General features: G+C 35.9%; 1 protein-coding gene across 1 annotated transcript in view; it reads right to left on the bottom strand.

The window, feature by feature from the left end:
* LEKR1 (leucine, glutamate and lysine rich 1) overlaps positions 1-14,888 on the bottom strand; it is a 209,547-nt gene that overhangs the window by 157,353 nt on the left and 37,306 nt on the right. The window contains exon 7 of the mRNA XM_036243655.1: positions 231-445. Within this exon, the coding sequence (XP_036099548.1) occupies positions 231-445 (215 nt within the window). The remainder of the gene's footprint in view (positions 1-230; positions 446-14,888) is intronic.

Raw genomic sequence — 14,888 nt, 5'->3', positions numbered from 1 at the left:
TACTGAATTAATTGGTTTTTAATCATTCAGAAAATAAATATATGTCTCAAAGAATGCTCAAACTATAATTAATAATTATATTTAGTAATTATTAATAATAAACAAACTCAAATGTATTCAAGTATAAATTATAACTGATACAGAGAAATATTAGAAGAACAATGAAAGTCTATTTTCTTTACTTTTCTTTCACACTAAATAAATAACAGAAAAGAAGAATATATTCCAACCTTTCTGTTTTGGAGTCATTGTCAATTTTGTACTGTTCAAACTCTTGGCTAAGAGAATGTAGCTTTTCTTGAAGTCTCTTTTCACGTTCTACACTTCCTTGATAAAATTTCATCTCTTTTTCCATTGCTTTCACTTTTTCTTCCATAGCTTTAAACTCATGAAGAATTAGATAGCTGACTCCACAGTACTTACAAACTTTTTCTTCAGGGGACATCTAGAAGACAGAATCTACATTTACTAAAATTATATTTTTAAATTCTGAAAAAATGAAGTTGAATAGAAGATGTAATTACAACAATGCCTGTCAAATGAAGTAAATGTGTACTGTACTATGTCATGGAGTAAAAATTATGACATTGCTTACATCTGGATAAAATTTTTTAAATTGGCATGATATTGACTCTGACACAAAATCTTGGAATTAGAAAAGAAAGTCTTTCAGAGTAAGTATTTCTCCATGGTACCTCTAAGAAAGACTTACTCTTAAAATATTTTCCATAAAATTAAATAAAAATGATAAAAACATCATTACAATTCATGCTTTAAGATTAGTTTTCCATGGAGTGGGAAGAAAGGACTGGCCTTTCACTGCCAACTGCACTGGTATTCTGGAGATGTCTCTTGGCTTTTTCAGATCTTATTTTCCTCATTTATAAAATTAGGGCATTGAATCAAATGAACTCTCGGTTCCTGTTCAGTTTTAACATTTTATGATTTTTATAGAATTTTACATTCTATCATAAAACCACAAATAGGAAAAACACTTTGAACCTAATCTCTTCTCCCTAAATTAGTTCTTTTCCCTCAGGGAGTTATGTTTATACTCATTTTATAGATAAGGAAAGGGAGATTATTAAAGTTAAATAACCAGCTGGTAAGTGGAAAAGTTAGGATTAAACCCAGGTCTATTTAAAGCCAATACCCATGCCTGTAATCATTTGTATCATACTTATCTACAATGTGTATGCCAGCTAAATCCTTTTAACTTTCTTCAGATATAATGTTCACATATTTCTGGAAAACACTGGGGCAGTGAAAAATAAAATTTTAGCAATGTCAGGAGAGAGGTAATTATTTTTTCTGTCTGAAGTACATAAATATTCTTCAAGTAGTCTCTACTTGTCTTGCTACTCACAAAGGAAAAGAGAGAGCTTCATTAAATATTTGCTTCAGGGCATTAAAATAAAACAAGACTCGGAATACTAGAAAAGTACTTACTCTTAATATAATCTCCCTTAACACTGTAGAAATGGCTCCTATAACTAAGAGTAAGGCCACCATATCTGCCTATCAATGCTATTACACAAGACTAGGTTAGACAAACTAATAATAAATTTTTATACAGTAAAATTTTGCACAGTTAAACTTCAATAATAAAAATTTCAAATATTAGAATGACTATTATCAACAAAACAAGAAATAAAAAATGTTGGAGAGGTTGTGGAGTAAAAGGAGCCCTCATTCACTAGCGATGAGAATGTAAACCGGTACAGCCACTATGGAAAACAGTATGGAGGCTCCTCAAAAAAATTAAGAATACAGTTACCATATGACCCAGCAACCCCTCTTCTGGGTATCCACCTGAAAATTTTGAAAACACTTATTCACAAAGATATATGCACCCCTAAGTTCATTGGAGCATTATTCACTGTGGCCAAGATATGGAAACAACCAAGTGTCCTTCAGTAGATGAATGGATAAAGAAGATGTGGTACTTATATACAATGGATTACTACTCAGCCATAAGAAAAGATGAAATACTGTCCTTTGCAACAATATGGATGGATCTTGAGACTATGATGCTAAGTGAAATAAGTCAGGAAAAGTTAAGAACCATGTGATTTCACTCATATGTCGAATATAAAACTGAAAGCAACAAATTAAAAAACATGAAAAACAAACACAAACTCATTGCCGGCTGGTGTGGTTCAGTGGATTGAGTGTGGTCCCATGGACTGAGAGGTCCCAGTTCAATTCCTGGTCAGGGCACATGCCTCAATCCCCAGTTTCAGGCTCAATGCAGGAAGCAGCCAATAGATGTTTCTCTCTCACATCAATGTTTCTCTCTCTCTCTCTCTCTTCTTTTTTTTCTAAAAAAATCAATAAAAACATATATATTAAAAAAAATACACAGATGCAGACAATAGTATGGCAGTTATCAGAGGGAAGGAGACTGAGGGAGTAGTAAAAGTTAAAGGGGGTCAAACATATGGTGATGGAAAATTATTTGACTTTAGGTGGTGGGCACATTATGCAATATACAGATGATGTACCATAAAATTGTACACTTGAAACCTATAGATGTGAAAATGGACGCGGAGTGAATGGAAGCTACACAGACGATCTCCCAGGACCAAACAAGAATTACAACAAAATAAAGACAAATCTTCGGAAAAAAGCAACAGAAAAGCAGCGGGATAGGACCATATAACCAGGGACACAGGTAGGATCTGCAGAGGCTCAAGAGGGTGGCAGGCTGGGAGCCCACAGAAAGCAGCAGTCTTAGCTCTGAGCAGCACCCTTGGGGAATAAAAATGAAGCCCACTCCACAGCGCTGAGAGCCAAGACAGAGCACTAAAATAGCCACAGCCACTCAACTGGGGCTCCAGCACAGGGAAGGCAGACTGGGCTGGAACTCTGTGGGGACACCCAGGATTTGGAGGACACTCAGAGTTTTTACTGAGTTGCGGCCACAAAGGACAGAGGCCAGTGTGCTCCATCCCAGCACTGTGGGGGAAAGCAGCAGCCACTCCCAACCCCCCCACCCAAGATTCAGCCTTTTCCAGGAGAGGCAAAGAAATGTAAATTGAGGCTCATTAACAACCACCCTCTATCCCATCCTCTGGAAATCCTTTTATGCAGAACACCAGGGACACATTCCAAGGCACTGAGCAACTGAGACTACTAGCCTCCAGGAAAAAAGCTAGAGGATAACTGAATCTATCCTGGGCTTGCAAATCTACCCAGGAAAATAAGACTTGACAGTGGTGTTTAACGTGGGCCCACCCAGGCTCATCCAAACCCAGTAGAGGGAGCCACAAACAACAGAACACCAACAGCCACACAGAAAATTTGGCATACTCCAAAATCCATTGAGATAGCCAAAATGGTGAAACAAAGAAATCCCAAATGAAAGAACAAGAGAACTCTATCGAAGATGAGATAAATGAAATACATACAGTTAAGCAAATTATCAGAGGTTGAGTTCAGAGCCATGATCTTGAGGAAGCACAACAGCCAGAGTAAGGACATAAGCACCATGAGTAAAGATATGGAAACATTGAAAACCAAAGAAGTGGAAATGAAGAATGAATGACATAGCAGAAATAAAAAACACATTGGAAGGACTAACCAGCACAGTAGAGGAAGCTGAAGACCAGATCAGTGAACTAGAAGACAAGGTAAAAAAACAATCAACCAATCAAAAAAACTAAAAAAAAAAAAAAAAAAAAAAAAAAATAAAAAAACAGGAAGATAGCTTAAGAGAACTGTGAACAACTGGAAACATAATAACATTCACATCATAGGAGTCCCAGAAGAGGAAAAAAATGGGCAAGGGTTAGAGAATATATTTGAAAAAATAGTGACAGAACACTTCCCTAACTTGGGGAAGGAAAAAGGCATTCAAGTTCAAGAAGCACAGAGAGCCCCAAATAGGAAGAACCCAAACAGGCCCACACCAAGACACATAGTAATCAAAATGCCAAAAATTAAACACAAAGAGAGAATCCTAAAGGCAGCAAGAGAGAAGCAACAGGTTACCTACAAAGGAAACCCCATAAGGCTCTCAGCTGACTTCTCAACAGAAACACTACTGGCCAGAAGGGAACGGTATGAAGTAATTAAGGTCATGAAAAACAAGGATCTGAATCAAAGACTACTCTATCCAGCAAGGCTATTATTCAAAATAGAAGGTCAAATAAAGAGCTTTCCAGGCAAAAAAAAAAAAAAAAAAAAGGCTAAGGGAATATATTAACACCAAAACAGCACTGCAAGATATGCTAAAAGGTCAGCAGTAATTAATAGAAGAAATAGGTAGAAAAATAGAACCACACTAAACAAAAATGGCAATAAATAAGTACATATCAATTATCACCTTAAATGTGAATGGTTTCACTGCTCTGATAAAAAGACACAGAAGTAGCTGACTGGATAAGAAAGCATGACTCACATATATGTTGTTTACAAGAGACCCGCCTCACAATAAAAGACTCACATAGGTTGAAGGTAAAGAGATGGGAAAAAAATCTTCCAAGCAAACAAAAAGGAAAAAAAAAGCTGGGGTAGCAATACTCATATCTGATAAATTAGATTTCAAAATGAAGACCATAACTAGAGACAAAGAAGGTCACTACATAATATTGAAAAGATCTATCCAACAGGAAGATATAACTTTGGTAAACATATATGCACCCTATATAAGAGCACCAACATGTATTAAAAATCTTCTGGAGGACTTCAAAGGAGAAATCAACAGCAACACAATCATAGCAAGGGACTTCAACACCCCGCTGACATCACTGGATAGATCATCTAGACAAAAAATTAACAAGGTAACACAGACTCTAAATGAAGCACTAGATCAAATGGATTTCATAGATATCTACAGAGAATTACACCCAAAAACTGCAGAATTCACATTCTTCTCAAGTGCACATGGGACATTCTCAAAGATAGAGCACATGTTAGGGCACAAACTAAGTCTCTACAAGTTCAAGAAGATTGAAATCATATCAAGCATCTTCTCAGATCACATTGGCATGAAACTAGAAATCAATTGCAACAAGAACATGAAAGACATTTGAACAAATAGAGGCTAAATAGCATGTTACTGAACAATGAATGGGTTACCGAGGAGATCAAGGAAGAAATTAAAAACTTCCTGAAAAACAATGAAAATGAACACACAACAACACAAAATCTATGAGATGCAGCAAAAACAGTTCTTAGAGGGAAGTTCATAGCACTACAGGCTTACCTCAAGAAACAAGAAAAATCTCTAATAGATTATCTAACCTCACAACTTAAAGAACTAGAAAACAAATATAAAGCAAACCCCAGAGCAAGTAGAAGAAAGGAAATAGTAAAGATCAGAGCAGAAATAAATGACATAGAGACCAAAAAAACAATTCAAAGGATCAATGAAACAAAGAGCTGGTTTTTCGAAAAGATAAACAAGATTGATGGACCCTTAGCTAGACTCACCAAGAAACAAAGAGAGAGAACCACAATACACAAAATCAGAACTGAAAGAGGATAAATAATAACTGACACCACAGAAATACAAAGGATTGTTAACAAATATTATGAAAAATTATACGGCAACAAATTCAACAATCTAAGCGAAATGGAAAAATTTCTAGAAACACATAGTATCCCAAAACTGAACTGGGAAGAGATAGAAAACTTGAACAGACAAATAACAACTAAGGAATTTGAAGAGGTAATCAAGACTCTCCCAGCAAACAAAAGCCCAGGCCTGGACGGCTTCACAGGGGAATTTTACCGAACATTCAAAGAAGAATTAATACCCATTCTCCTCAAACTATTTCAAAAAATTCAAGAAGAAGGAAGACTTCCAAACTCATTCTATGAGGCCAGCATAATTCTAATTCCAAAGCCAAAAAAAGACACTACAAAGAAAGAAAACTACAGGCCAATATCCCTGATGAACATAGATGCCAAAATCCTGAACAAAATACTAGCCAATCGAATTCAGCGATACATCAAAAAAATTATTCACCATGACGAAGTGAAAATCATCCCAGGGATGCAAGGCTGGTACAATATTTGCAAGTCAATAAATGTGATACACCACATAAATAAAATGAAAGATAAAAATCATATGATCATATCAATAAATGCTGAAAAAGCATTCAACAAAATCCAGCATCCATTTCTGATAAAAACACTCAGCAATGTGGAAATAGAGGAATCATATCTCAACATAATAAAGGCCATATATGAAAGACCTACAGCCAACATCATACTCAATGGACAAAAATTAAAAGCTTTTCCCTTAACAACAGGAACAAGACAGGGATGCCCACTTTCGCCACTCTTATTTAACAGAGTACTGAAAGTCTTAGCCACAACAATCAGACAGGAAGAAAAAATAAAAGGGCTCCAAATTGGAAAGGAGGAAGTGAAACTGTCATTATTTGAAGATGACATGATATTATACACAGAAAACCCTAAAGACTCCATCAAAAATCTACTAGACTTAATAAATGAATTTGGCAAAGTAGCAGGACACAAAATTAACGTCAAGAAATCGATGGTATTCTTTTTTTATTTTTATTTTTTATTTTTTTATCCTCACCCGAGGATATTTTTCCATTTTTTGTACAGATAGAGTGGGAGGGAGAGAGAGGAAGGGAGAGAGAGAGAGAAACATCGATGTGAAGGGACACATCAAGTGGCTGCCACCCGCGCGACCGACCAGGGCCGGGGACAAACTGCAACCAAAGTACTCGCCCTTAGCGGGAACCGAACCCGGGTCTCTCCGGACCGCAGGCCGACACTCTAACCACTGAGCCAAACTGGCCAGGGCGAAATCGATGGTATTCTTATACACCAATGATGAACTCACAGAAAGAGAAACGAAAAACAATCCCATTTACCATCGTGGCAAAAAAATTAAGATACTTATCATAAACTTAACCAAAGAAGTAAAGGACCTAGTTGCAGAAAACTACAGGACATTGAAAAAATAAATAGAGGAAGATATAAAAAAGTGGAAGCACAAACCTTGTTCATGGATTGGAAGAATTAACATCATTAAAATGTCCATATTACCCGAAGCAATCTATAGATTCAATGCAATCCCCATCAAAATACCAATGACATATTTCACAGAACTAGAAAAAATACTTCAAAAGTTCATATGGAACCAAAAAAAGACTCCAAATAGCCACAGCAATTTTGAAAAAGAAGGACAAAGTAGGTGGGATCATAATACCAGATATCAGGCTATACCAAAAAGCTACTGTAATCAAAATAGCTTGGTACTGGCACAAGAACAGGCATATAGACCAGTAGAACAGAACAGAGAACCCAGAAATTGACAAAAGACATTATGCTCAATTAATATTTGACAAAGGTGGCAAGAGCATACAGTGGAGTAAAGACAGCCTCTTTAATAAATGGTGCTGGGAAAATTGGACAGCTATAAGCAAAAAAATGAAACTAGACCATCAACTTACACCATACACAAGAATAAATTCAAAATGGATAAAAGACTTAAATGTGACTGGTGAATCCATTAAAATCCTAGAAGAAAATGTAGGCAACAAAATTTCACACATCACACACAGCGGAATTTTCACTGATACATCACCTAAGGCAACAGAAACAAAGGAGAAAATGAACACATGGGACTACATCTAACACAAAAGCTTCTGCACAGCAAAAGAAACAACCATCAAAATGGAAAGGCAACCCACTGTATGGGAGAACATCATTGCCAATGATACATCAGATAAGGGGTTAATTTCCAAAATATATAGAGTACTCATACAAGTCAACAAAAGGAAGACAAAGAACCCAATTAAAAAATGGGCAGAGGAGCTGAATAGACACCTCTCCAAACAAGACATACAAATGGCCAAGAGTCATATGAAGAAATGCTCAACATCACTAATCATCAGAGAGATGCAGATTAAAACAACAATGAGGTATCACCTCACACCTGTCAGAATGGCTGCCACCAACAATCATCAAACAAGTGTTGGCGAGGGTATGGAGAAAAGGGGACTCTAGTGCACTGCTGGTGGGAATGCAGACTGGTGCAGCCACTATGGAAAACAATACAGTGTTACCTCCAAAAATTAAAAATTGAACTTCAATTTGACCCAGTGATCCAGCTTCTAGGAATATACCCTAAGAAGCCTGAAATACCAATTAGAAAGAATATATGTACCCCCGTGTTCATAGCAGCACTACTTAACAATAGCTAAGATCTGGAAACAGCCCATGTGTCCATCAGTAGACGAATGGATAAAAAAGCAGTGGTACATATATACAATGGAGTACTATGCAGCTATAAGAAAGAAATATCTCTTATCCTTTGAGACGACATGGAAGATCTAGAAAGTATTATCCTAAACAAAACAAGCAAACAGAAAGACAAATATCATATGATCTCACTTATTTGTGGAATATAATGAACATAACAGTCTGAAGAACAGGGTAGTTCCAGAGACGTGGAAGTGGGGTACAGACTGACAATCCCCAGAGGAGGGGGTGGGGGCAAGATAAACCAGAGAACTTACATGCATGTGTGCATGAACAATGGACATGGACAACAAAGCTGGGGACAGGGCGGGGAGAGAGGGGGAAGGGGGTATCAGTGGGGGGAAAAATAGAAATATCTGTAACAAAAATTAATTAATTTAAAATTTTTTTAGAAGAAACCTATATAATCTTATTAACCAATGTCACCCAGTAGATTTAAAAATAAATGACTGCATCAAACATCATAACTGCCACTGATACCAAAAATATAGATTTATAAAACAATAGGTTTGAAATAAAGCATAAAGGTAACCTGGTTCAAGCTCTGGATGAGGTCTATTCCAACCTCAGTAAGTTGTTATCCAGACTCTATTTCAACACCCCAAATGATGGTAAACTACTTTATAAAGCAGCCTGTTGCATATTCTGATGGTTTGTCTCTCAGGACATTTTTTCTCACACTGACCTCAAATCTGCCTGCCTGGAGCATCCACTATTCCTAGACCTCCTAGTAACCACGTGCAACAACCACAGGCCTCTTTCTAATATTTGAAGGCAGCTATCAGGAACACTCCATATCTTCTCTTCTCCAGGTCAACACTTCCAATTCCGTCAGATGTTTCCCATATGACATGGCTTTGAATTTCTTCTTCATTCTAGATAATTTTCTCTGAACTTGTTCCTGGGTTCTACATCTGTTTCAAAGTATGGTACCCAGAACTGAATACTTTAGTGTGGCTGATCTCACTAAAACAGAAAAGAGACTACTCAAACTTCCCTCATTCTAATATCTCATTAATAGTATCATTAGTATCTCTTAATGCAACCTTAGATTATAATGATCTCTTGTATTTTTAGCAATTATGGTACTATTATATACTATAACTCTTTTATGTTAAATAAAGCCCCTATTTTAAAATACTGCAGCATGCCCTGGCCAGTTTGGCTCAGTGGTTAGAGAGTCAGCCCGTGGACCAGAGACTCCTGGGTTTGGTTACCGCTAAGGGCACATACCTTAGTTGCAGTTTGTCCCCGGCCCCAGTTGGGGTCGTGTGAGTGGCAACCAGTCAATGTGTCTCTCTTACATGGATGTTTCTCGCTCACTCTCTTCCCTCCTCTCTCCGTCCTGCTCCATCTTAAGATAAATGCAAAAATGTCCTCGGGTGAGGATAAAAATAAATAAATAATAAAAATAAAAATACTGCAACGCAAAAACACATCTCATTATACCATATATACCAATCCATTCTTTTCCACCTTTTTAGAGATCTACCTTCCATAGTTGTGGCTGTTCTTTGTGGTAATATGACTAAAACCTCCTCCACCCATCTACTCTATCAGGTGGAAGAGGACTGGACATTACATCCAGAAGAACCAAGCCCTAAGCTGGGAATGATCCAACTAGGCCTTTAAGTGTTGAAGACCCAGGCATTTAGGAAACAGTTAGGGCTAACTACCCAATTATCTTTGTAACCAGCCTTTATTTGTTAATATTGTCTTCAGGAATATTACAACAAAATTTGTCAAATGGCTTTATAAAGTCCATATATTCTATGCCTATTATAGTTCCTGGATCTGGTAACTCTAGAATTCATGGATAAAAAACATTGACTATGACAAAGTTGAGGATAGAAGTGCACAGCATGTCATATCTCCTTGGTTGATGCGGATCCATTACCCAACACATTTCAGTTTTAACTCTTCAACTGGTTATTAAACTACCCAATTATCTTTGTAACCAGCCTATATGTATTCATAATATCTTCAGGAATATTATGACAAAATTTGTCAAATGCCTTTTAAAAAAATCCATATATTTGATGCCTACTACAGTTCTTGGATATAGTTAACTCTACAAAAAAATGGAACAAAGCAAGGTCTACCTGCTGGTTCTCTTAATGAACATAAAATTGCCCAACTTTACTGTTTCTCTAATAAATCCTCACAAATCACCCTTGAATAAAATATTTTGGAATCTTGACTGAATTAAAATGGAGTTCACTGGTTGTAGTTTATGGTCATTTTATACATGGAATGACATTTATATGTTATCCTCTTACTCTCTGTGTGTCCTCGAAGATCACCAAGAGTGGCTCTGCAATCCCATTCAATGGTATTGTCAGTCCCCAGGAATATAATTCATCCACGTCAAGAGACCTAAACTAATTCAGAGCAGATGGGTATTTTCTTACAATCCCTTTGCCCATTGTGAGTTTTGGTTCCTTCTCATCAATTTAGAAATTATATTGCTTACTCCAAAGTACTTTCATCCTTAACCTTTTGCCTATTAATCACAGTTCTTGCCTTGCTCCTGGCAAATCACCCTATCCTTAATCTAAAGAAAACTCTTGTTGGGTGGAGCTTCTTTGCAGTCTGATGTACAAAATAGAAATGGCATAAATTTCACAGTTATGAAAGCTATTAGAATGTCTTTCAACATTAGCAATTATAGGGGGAAGCTAAAATAAGTGAAATAAAACATTTTATAGAACAGGTCTTCCAGAAGTTCAGTAAAGAAAGCCAAAATGTGGTATCATTATGATCTAGGAAACAAGACAACCAAATTATAAAATAATAGGTCCATATGAGCAGCCTCCAGACTTCGTCTTGTACAACCTGAATCACTGAGTGATCTGTATTAAATAAATATATTTACCAAAAGTCTTCAATGCTATCAAACTGTAAATAATTTTCTGTAAGTAAAATTGCAAAAAAAAAAAAAAAAAAATGTATTAACACTTTCAAATCCTTAGTGTCTATAGAGGATAATTACTTAGGGCATTTCTGTGAAACTTAAGAAGATATATTATAATTATGTTCCCAAATGAAGTAAAAGCTATCTTTTTAGTGTGGAACATAATTTGTATTTCATCCTTATAACTTGGTGTTATATCATCTCCTTGTTTTGTAAGTAAAATAATGACACGCTGTCATTCTTAACAAAACGGCTATTATTAGCAGGAAGTCTTTGCTTTCTAGAAGATGTACTTTGGAAGAGGCATTAACAAATACAGTCTATTAAACAAATGCAGAACCATTTAAAAATAAATTATAAAATAAACTTCTCAATTGCAGCATTTTTACTTCTTAAATTATAGTTATTTGATATAAAAATGATACAAAAAAATTTAAAGGTTAAACTAGGCTTTGAATGCTTTACAAAACTTCTGTCAGTGCTTCAGCTAGAAAGGGCACTCAGTAACCCCGAAATGAGGCATTCTCTGCTCCAAAAATTATTGCTTCTTTTTTGCCCCGCATGTCCTATGCTTATTATGCTTGCTTAAGGAGAAAAGAAACAGATAAATTATTCCACAAAGATAAGAGTAATAGCAGTATACACTGTTAACTCGCCCAAGAAGATCTGCATTAAAAAGATGCCTTTACTTAAAATACATGAATGTCTAGCTAGAGACTTTCACTCAGATTGGGAGAAACATTTTGAGACAGGAGAGTGGGCCTTTGGAGCCACACAGACCACGTGACCATTTCATAAGGCCATCAGGACCCTTTCTCATCAATAAGTCGATTTGCTGTACCACCGACTTAAAAATCAATTTGGTAAAAAACCATCCACAAAACCCCCAACACCTTCATTAAACTTAATGGTGAAAGAGTAAGTGATTTCTCCCCTAAGATAAAGAACAAAGCAAGGATATTAACTCTCTCTGCTCTTATGCAACATAATACTAGAATTTCTAGCCAGAGTAATAAGGCAAGAAGATAAAGGGCATACATATCAGAAAGAAAGAAACAAAACTGTCCCTATTTGAGATGACATGATTGTCTACTTAGAAAATTCAAAGGAATTCACAATAAAACTTCTAGAATAAGTTCAGCAAGGTTGATGATTCAAGATAAACACACAAAAATGAATTGTGATTCTATATACTGACAGTAAACACACAGACAATGAAATTTAAATTACAATGCCAATTACAATTGCTCAAAAAATGAAGTGCTTCGGTGTAAATCCAACAAAACATGTACAGGATTTGTATGCTGAAAGCTAAAAAACACGGATGGTAAAAAATCAAAGATCTAAATAAATGAAGAGGCATACTGTGTTTATGGGTTGGAAGATTCAAAATATTAAAGATATCAATTCTCCTCAAATTATATGTACATTTAATGTCTTATCAAAATTCCAGCCAGATGTTTTTTATACACAGACAGGACTGTCCTCAAATTTACATGAAAAGGCAAAGAAACCACAAGAGCTAAAACAATCTTGATAAAAAAGAATAAAGTGGGAGGAATCATTTTACCTGATTTCAAGATACACTGTAATGCTACAATAATAAAGACTGCATAGTATTGGCAGAAGGATAGGCACACAGATCAATGGAACAGACGAGAACCCAGAAATAAATCTACATAACTATGCCACACTAATTTTTTTGGCAAAGGTGCAAAAGCAATTTAATGAGATAGCCTTTTCAACAAACAGTGCTAGAACAATTGGTTATGTATAGGTTTTTTAAAAAAAGAACCTCAGCCTATACCTTACAACCCATAGAAAAATTAACTCAAAATGAATCATGGACTTAAGTGTAAAACATAAAAATACCTCCCATGCCTACTTTTCCATTGGGAAACCCCTCCTTAGAAGAAAAAAAAAAATCCAGGATAAAATCTTCAGGATCTATATTAGGTAGAGTTCTTACAGTTGATATCAAAAGCATGATCCATAAATGAAAAAACTGAATAACCTAAACTTCATCAAAATTTAAAACATTTTCTCTAAAAAAACCCCATAAAGAGAATAAAATGATAAACTACAGACCAGGAAAAAAATATCTGCAAACCACATATCTGACAAAGGACTAGCATCTAGATTGTATAAAGAATTCTCAAAATTCAACAGTTAAAAAATCCAATTAAAAATAGTTAAAAGAGCCCTGGCCAGTTTGGCTGAGCCATTAGAGCACCTCTCAATGACCATAGGGTCTTGGGTTTGATTCCTGTTCAAGGGTATGTACCTGACCTGGCTGGGGTCATGTGGGAGGCAACCAGTCAATGTCTCTCTCTAACATCGATGTCTCTCACTCTCTCTCTCTCCCCATCCGTCCCTCCCTTCCACTCTCTAAAAATCAATGGAAAAATATCCTTGGGTAAGGATTAACAACAACAAAAATAGTCAAGAGACATGAAGAAACATTTCACCTAATATACAGATACCAAATAAGTACATGGAAAGATATTCAACATCACTAATCATTAGGAAAACGCAAATTAAAACCACAATATCACTACATACCTGTCAAAAAACCTAAAGTAGAAACTAATGACATCATCAAATACTGGTAAAGACACAGAGAAACTGGATCATTCATCCATTGCTGGTGAGAAAGTGAAATGATACAACCTCTGGATAAGTTTAGCAGTATGTTAAAAAAAAACTAAACGTGCAACTACTGTACAAGCTAGCAATTGCACTCTTGGGCATTTATTCCAGGAAAATGAAAACATATTCTCATAAAAACCTATACATGAATATTTATAGCAGCTTTATAAGTAATAGTCAAAAACTGGAAAAACAAAACAAAACACAGATGTTCTTTTTTTTTTATATGCCCCTAGCAGGAACCAAACCCAGGACTCTTGGTCCACAGGCCGACGCTCCAACCACTGAGCCAAACCAGTCAGGGCAAAAAACAGTTGTTCTTCAACAGGTTAAATAAACTGTAGTACATTCATACCATGTATTACTATTCAGCAACAAAAAGAAATAAACTATTGAGACATACAACAACCTGAATAAAGCTCCAGAGAATCACACTGAGTGAAAAAACTAATTCCAAAAGGTTACAGCTTTCATGACTCCATTTATATAACATTCTTGAAATGACAAAAGTTTTGGAGATCAGATCAGTGGTTGCCAGGGGTCATGGATTAGGGGTAGAGGTTAGAGTAGTGGAGATACATGAAGGAGGAGGTTGAGGTGAACTGGCTATCGAGGGTCAACAGGAGGAATCCTTGTTGTAACAACTGTTTTATATCTTGACTGTCTCAATGTTGATATCCTGGCTGTGATACTGTAGTATAGTTTTGCCAGATGTTACCATTGGGAGAAGAGTACATGGGATCTCTTGGTATCATTTCTTACAAATTCATGTGAACCTACCATGATATCAAAATAAGAAGTTTAATAAGAAAATAAAAATAGATCAACCTGGGATAAAAATTAATCCATAAAGATTAATCCATTAACAAATTTTATTGAGAAATTTCAAGAACTGTTGGTTTCATACATAAATTATACATGACACACCTATGTTTACCTACACATACTTCCAAAGTATATTTCCTCCAATATCTACTTTTCCACTGGGAAACCCCTCCTTAGTAAACTCTATGACCCTCTATTGCTAGCCAGCAAAATATTTTGGACAAATTCACAAATGCAGGTTTTTTCAAGATTC

The sequence above is a fragment of the Molossus molossus genome, unplaced genomic scaffold (assembly GCF_014108415.1).
Source record: "Molossus molossus isolate mMolMol1 unplaced genomic scaffold, mMolMol1.p scaffold_m16_p_5, whole genome shotgun sequence".
Classification (NCBI taxonomy): Eukaryota; Metazoa; Chordata; class Mammalia; order Chiroptera; family Molossidae; genus Molossus; species Molossus molossus.
This window is presented reverse-complemented; position numbering and strand designations above follow the sequence as displayed.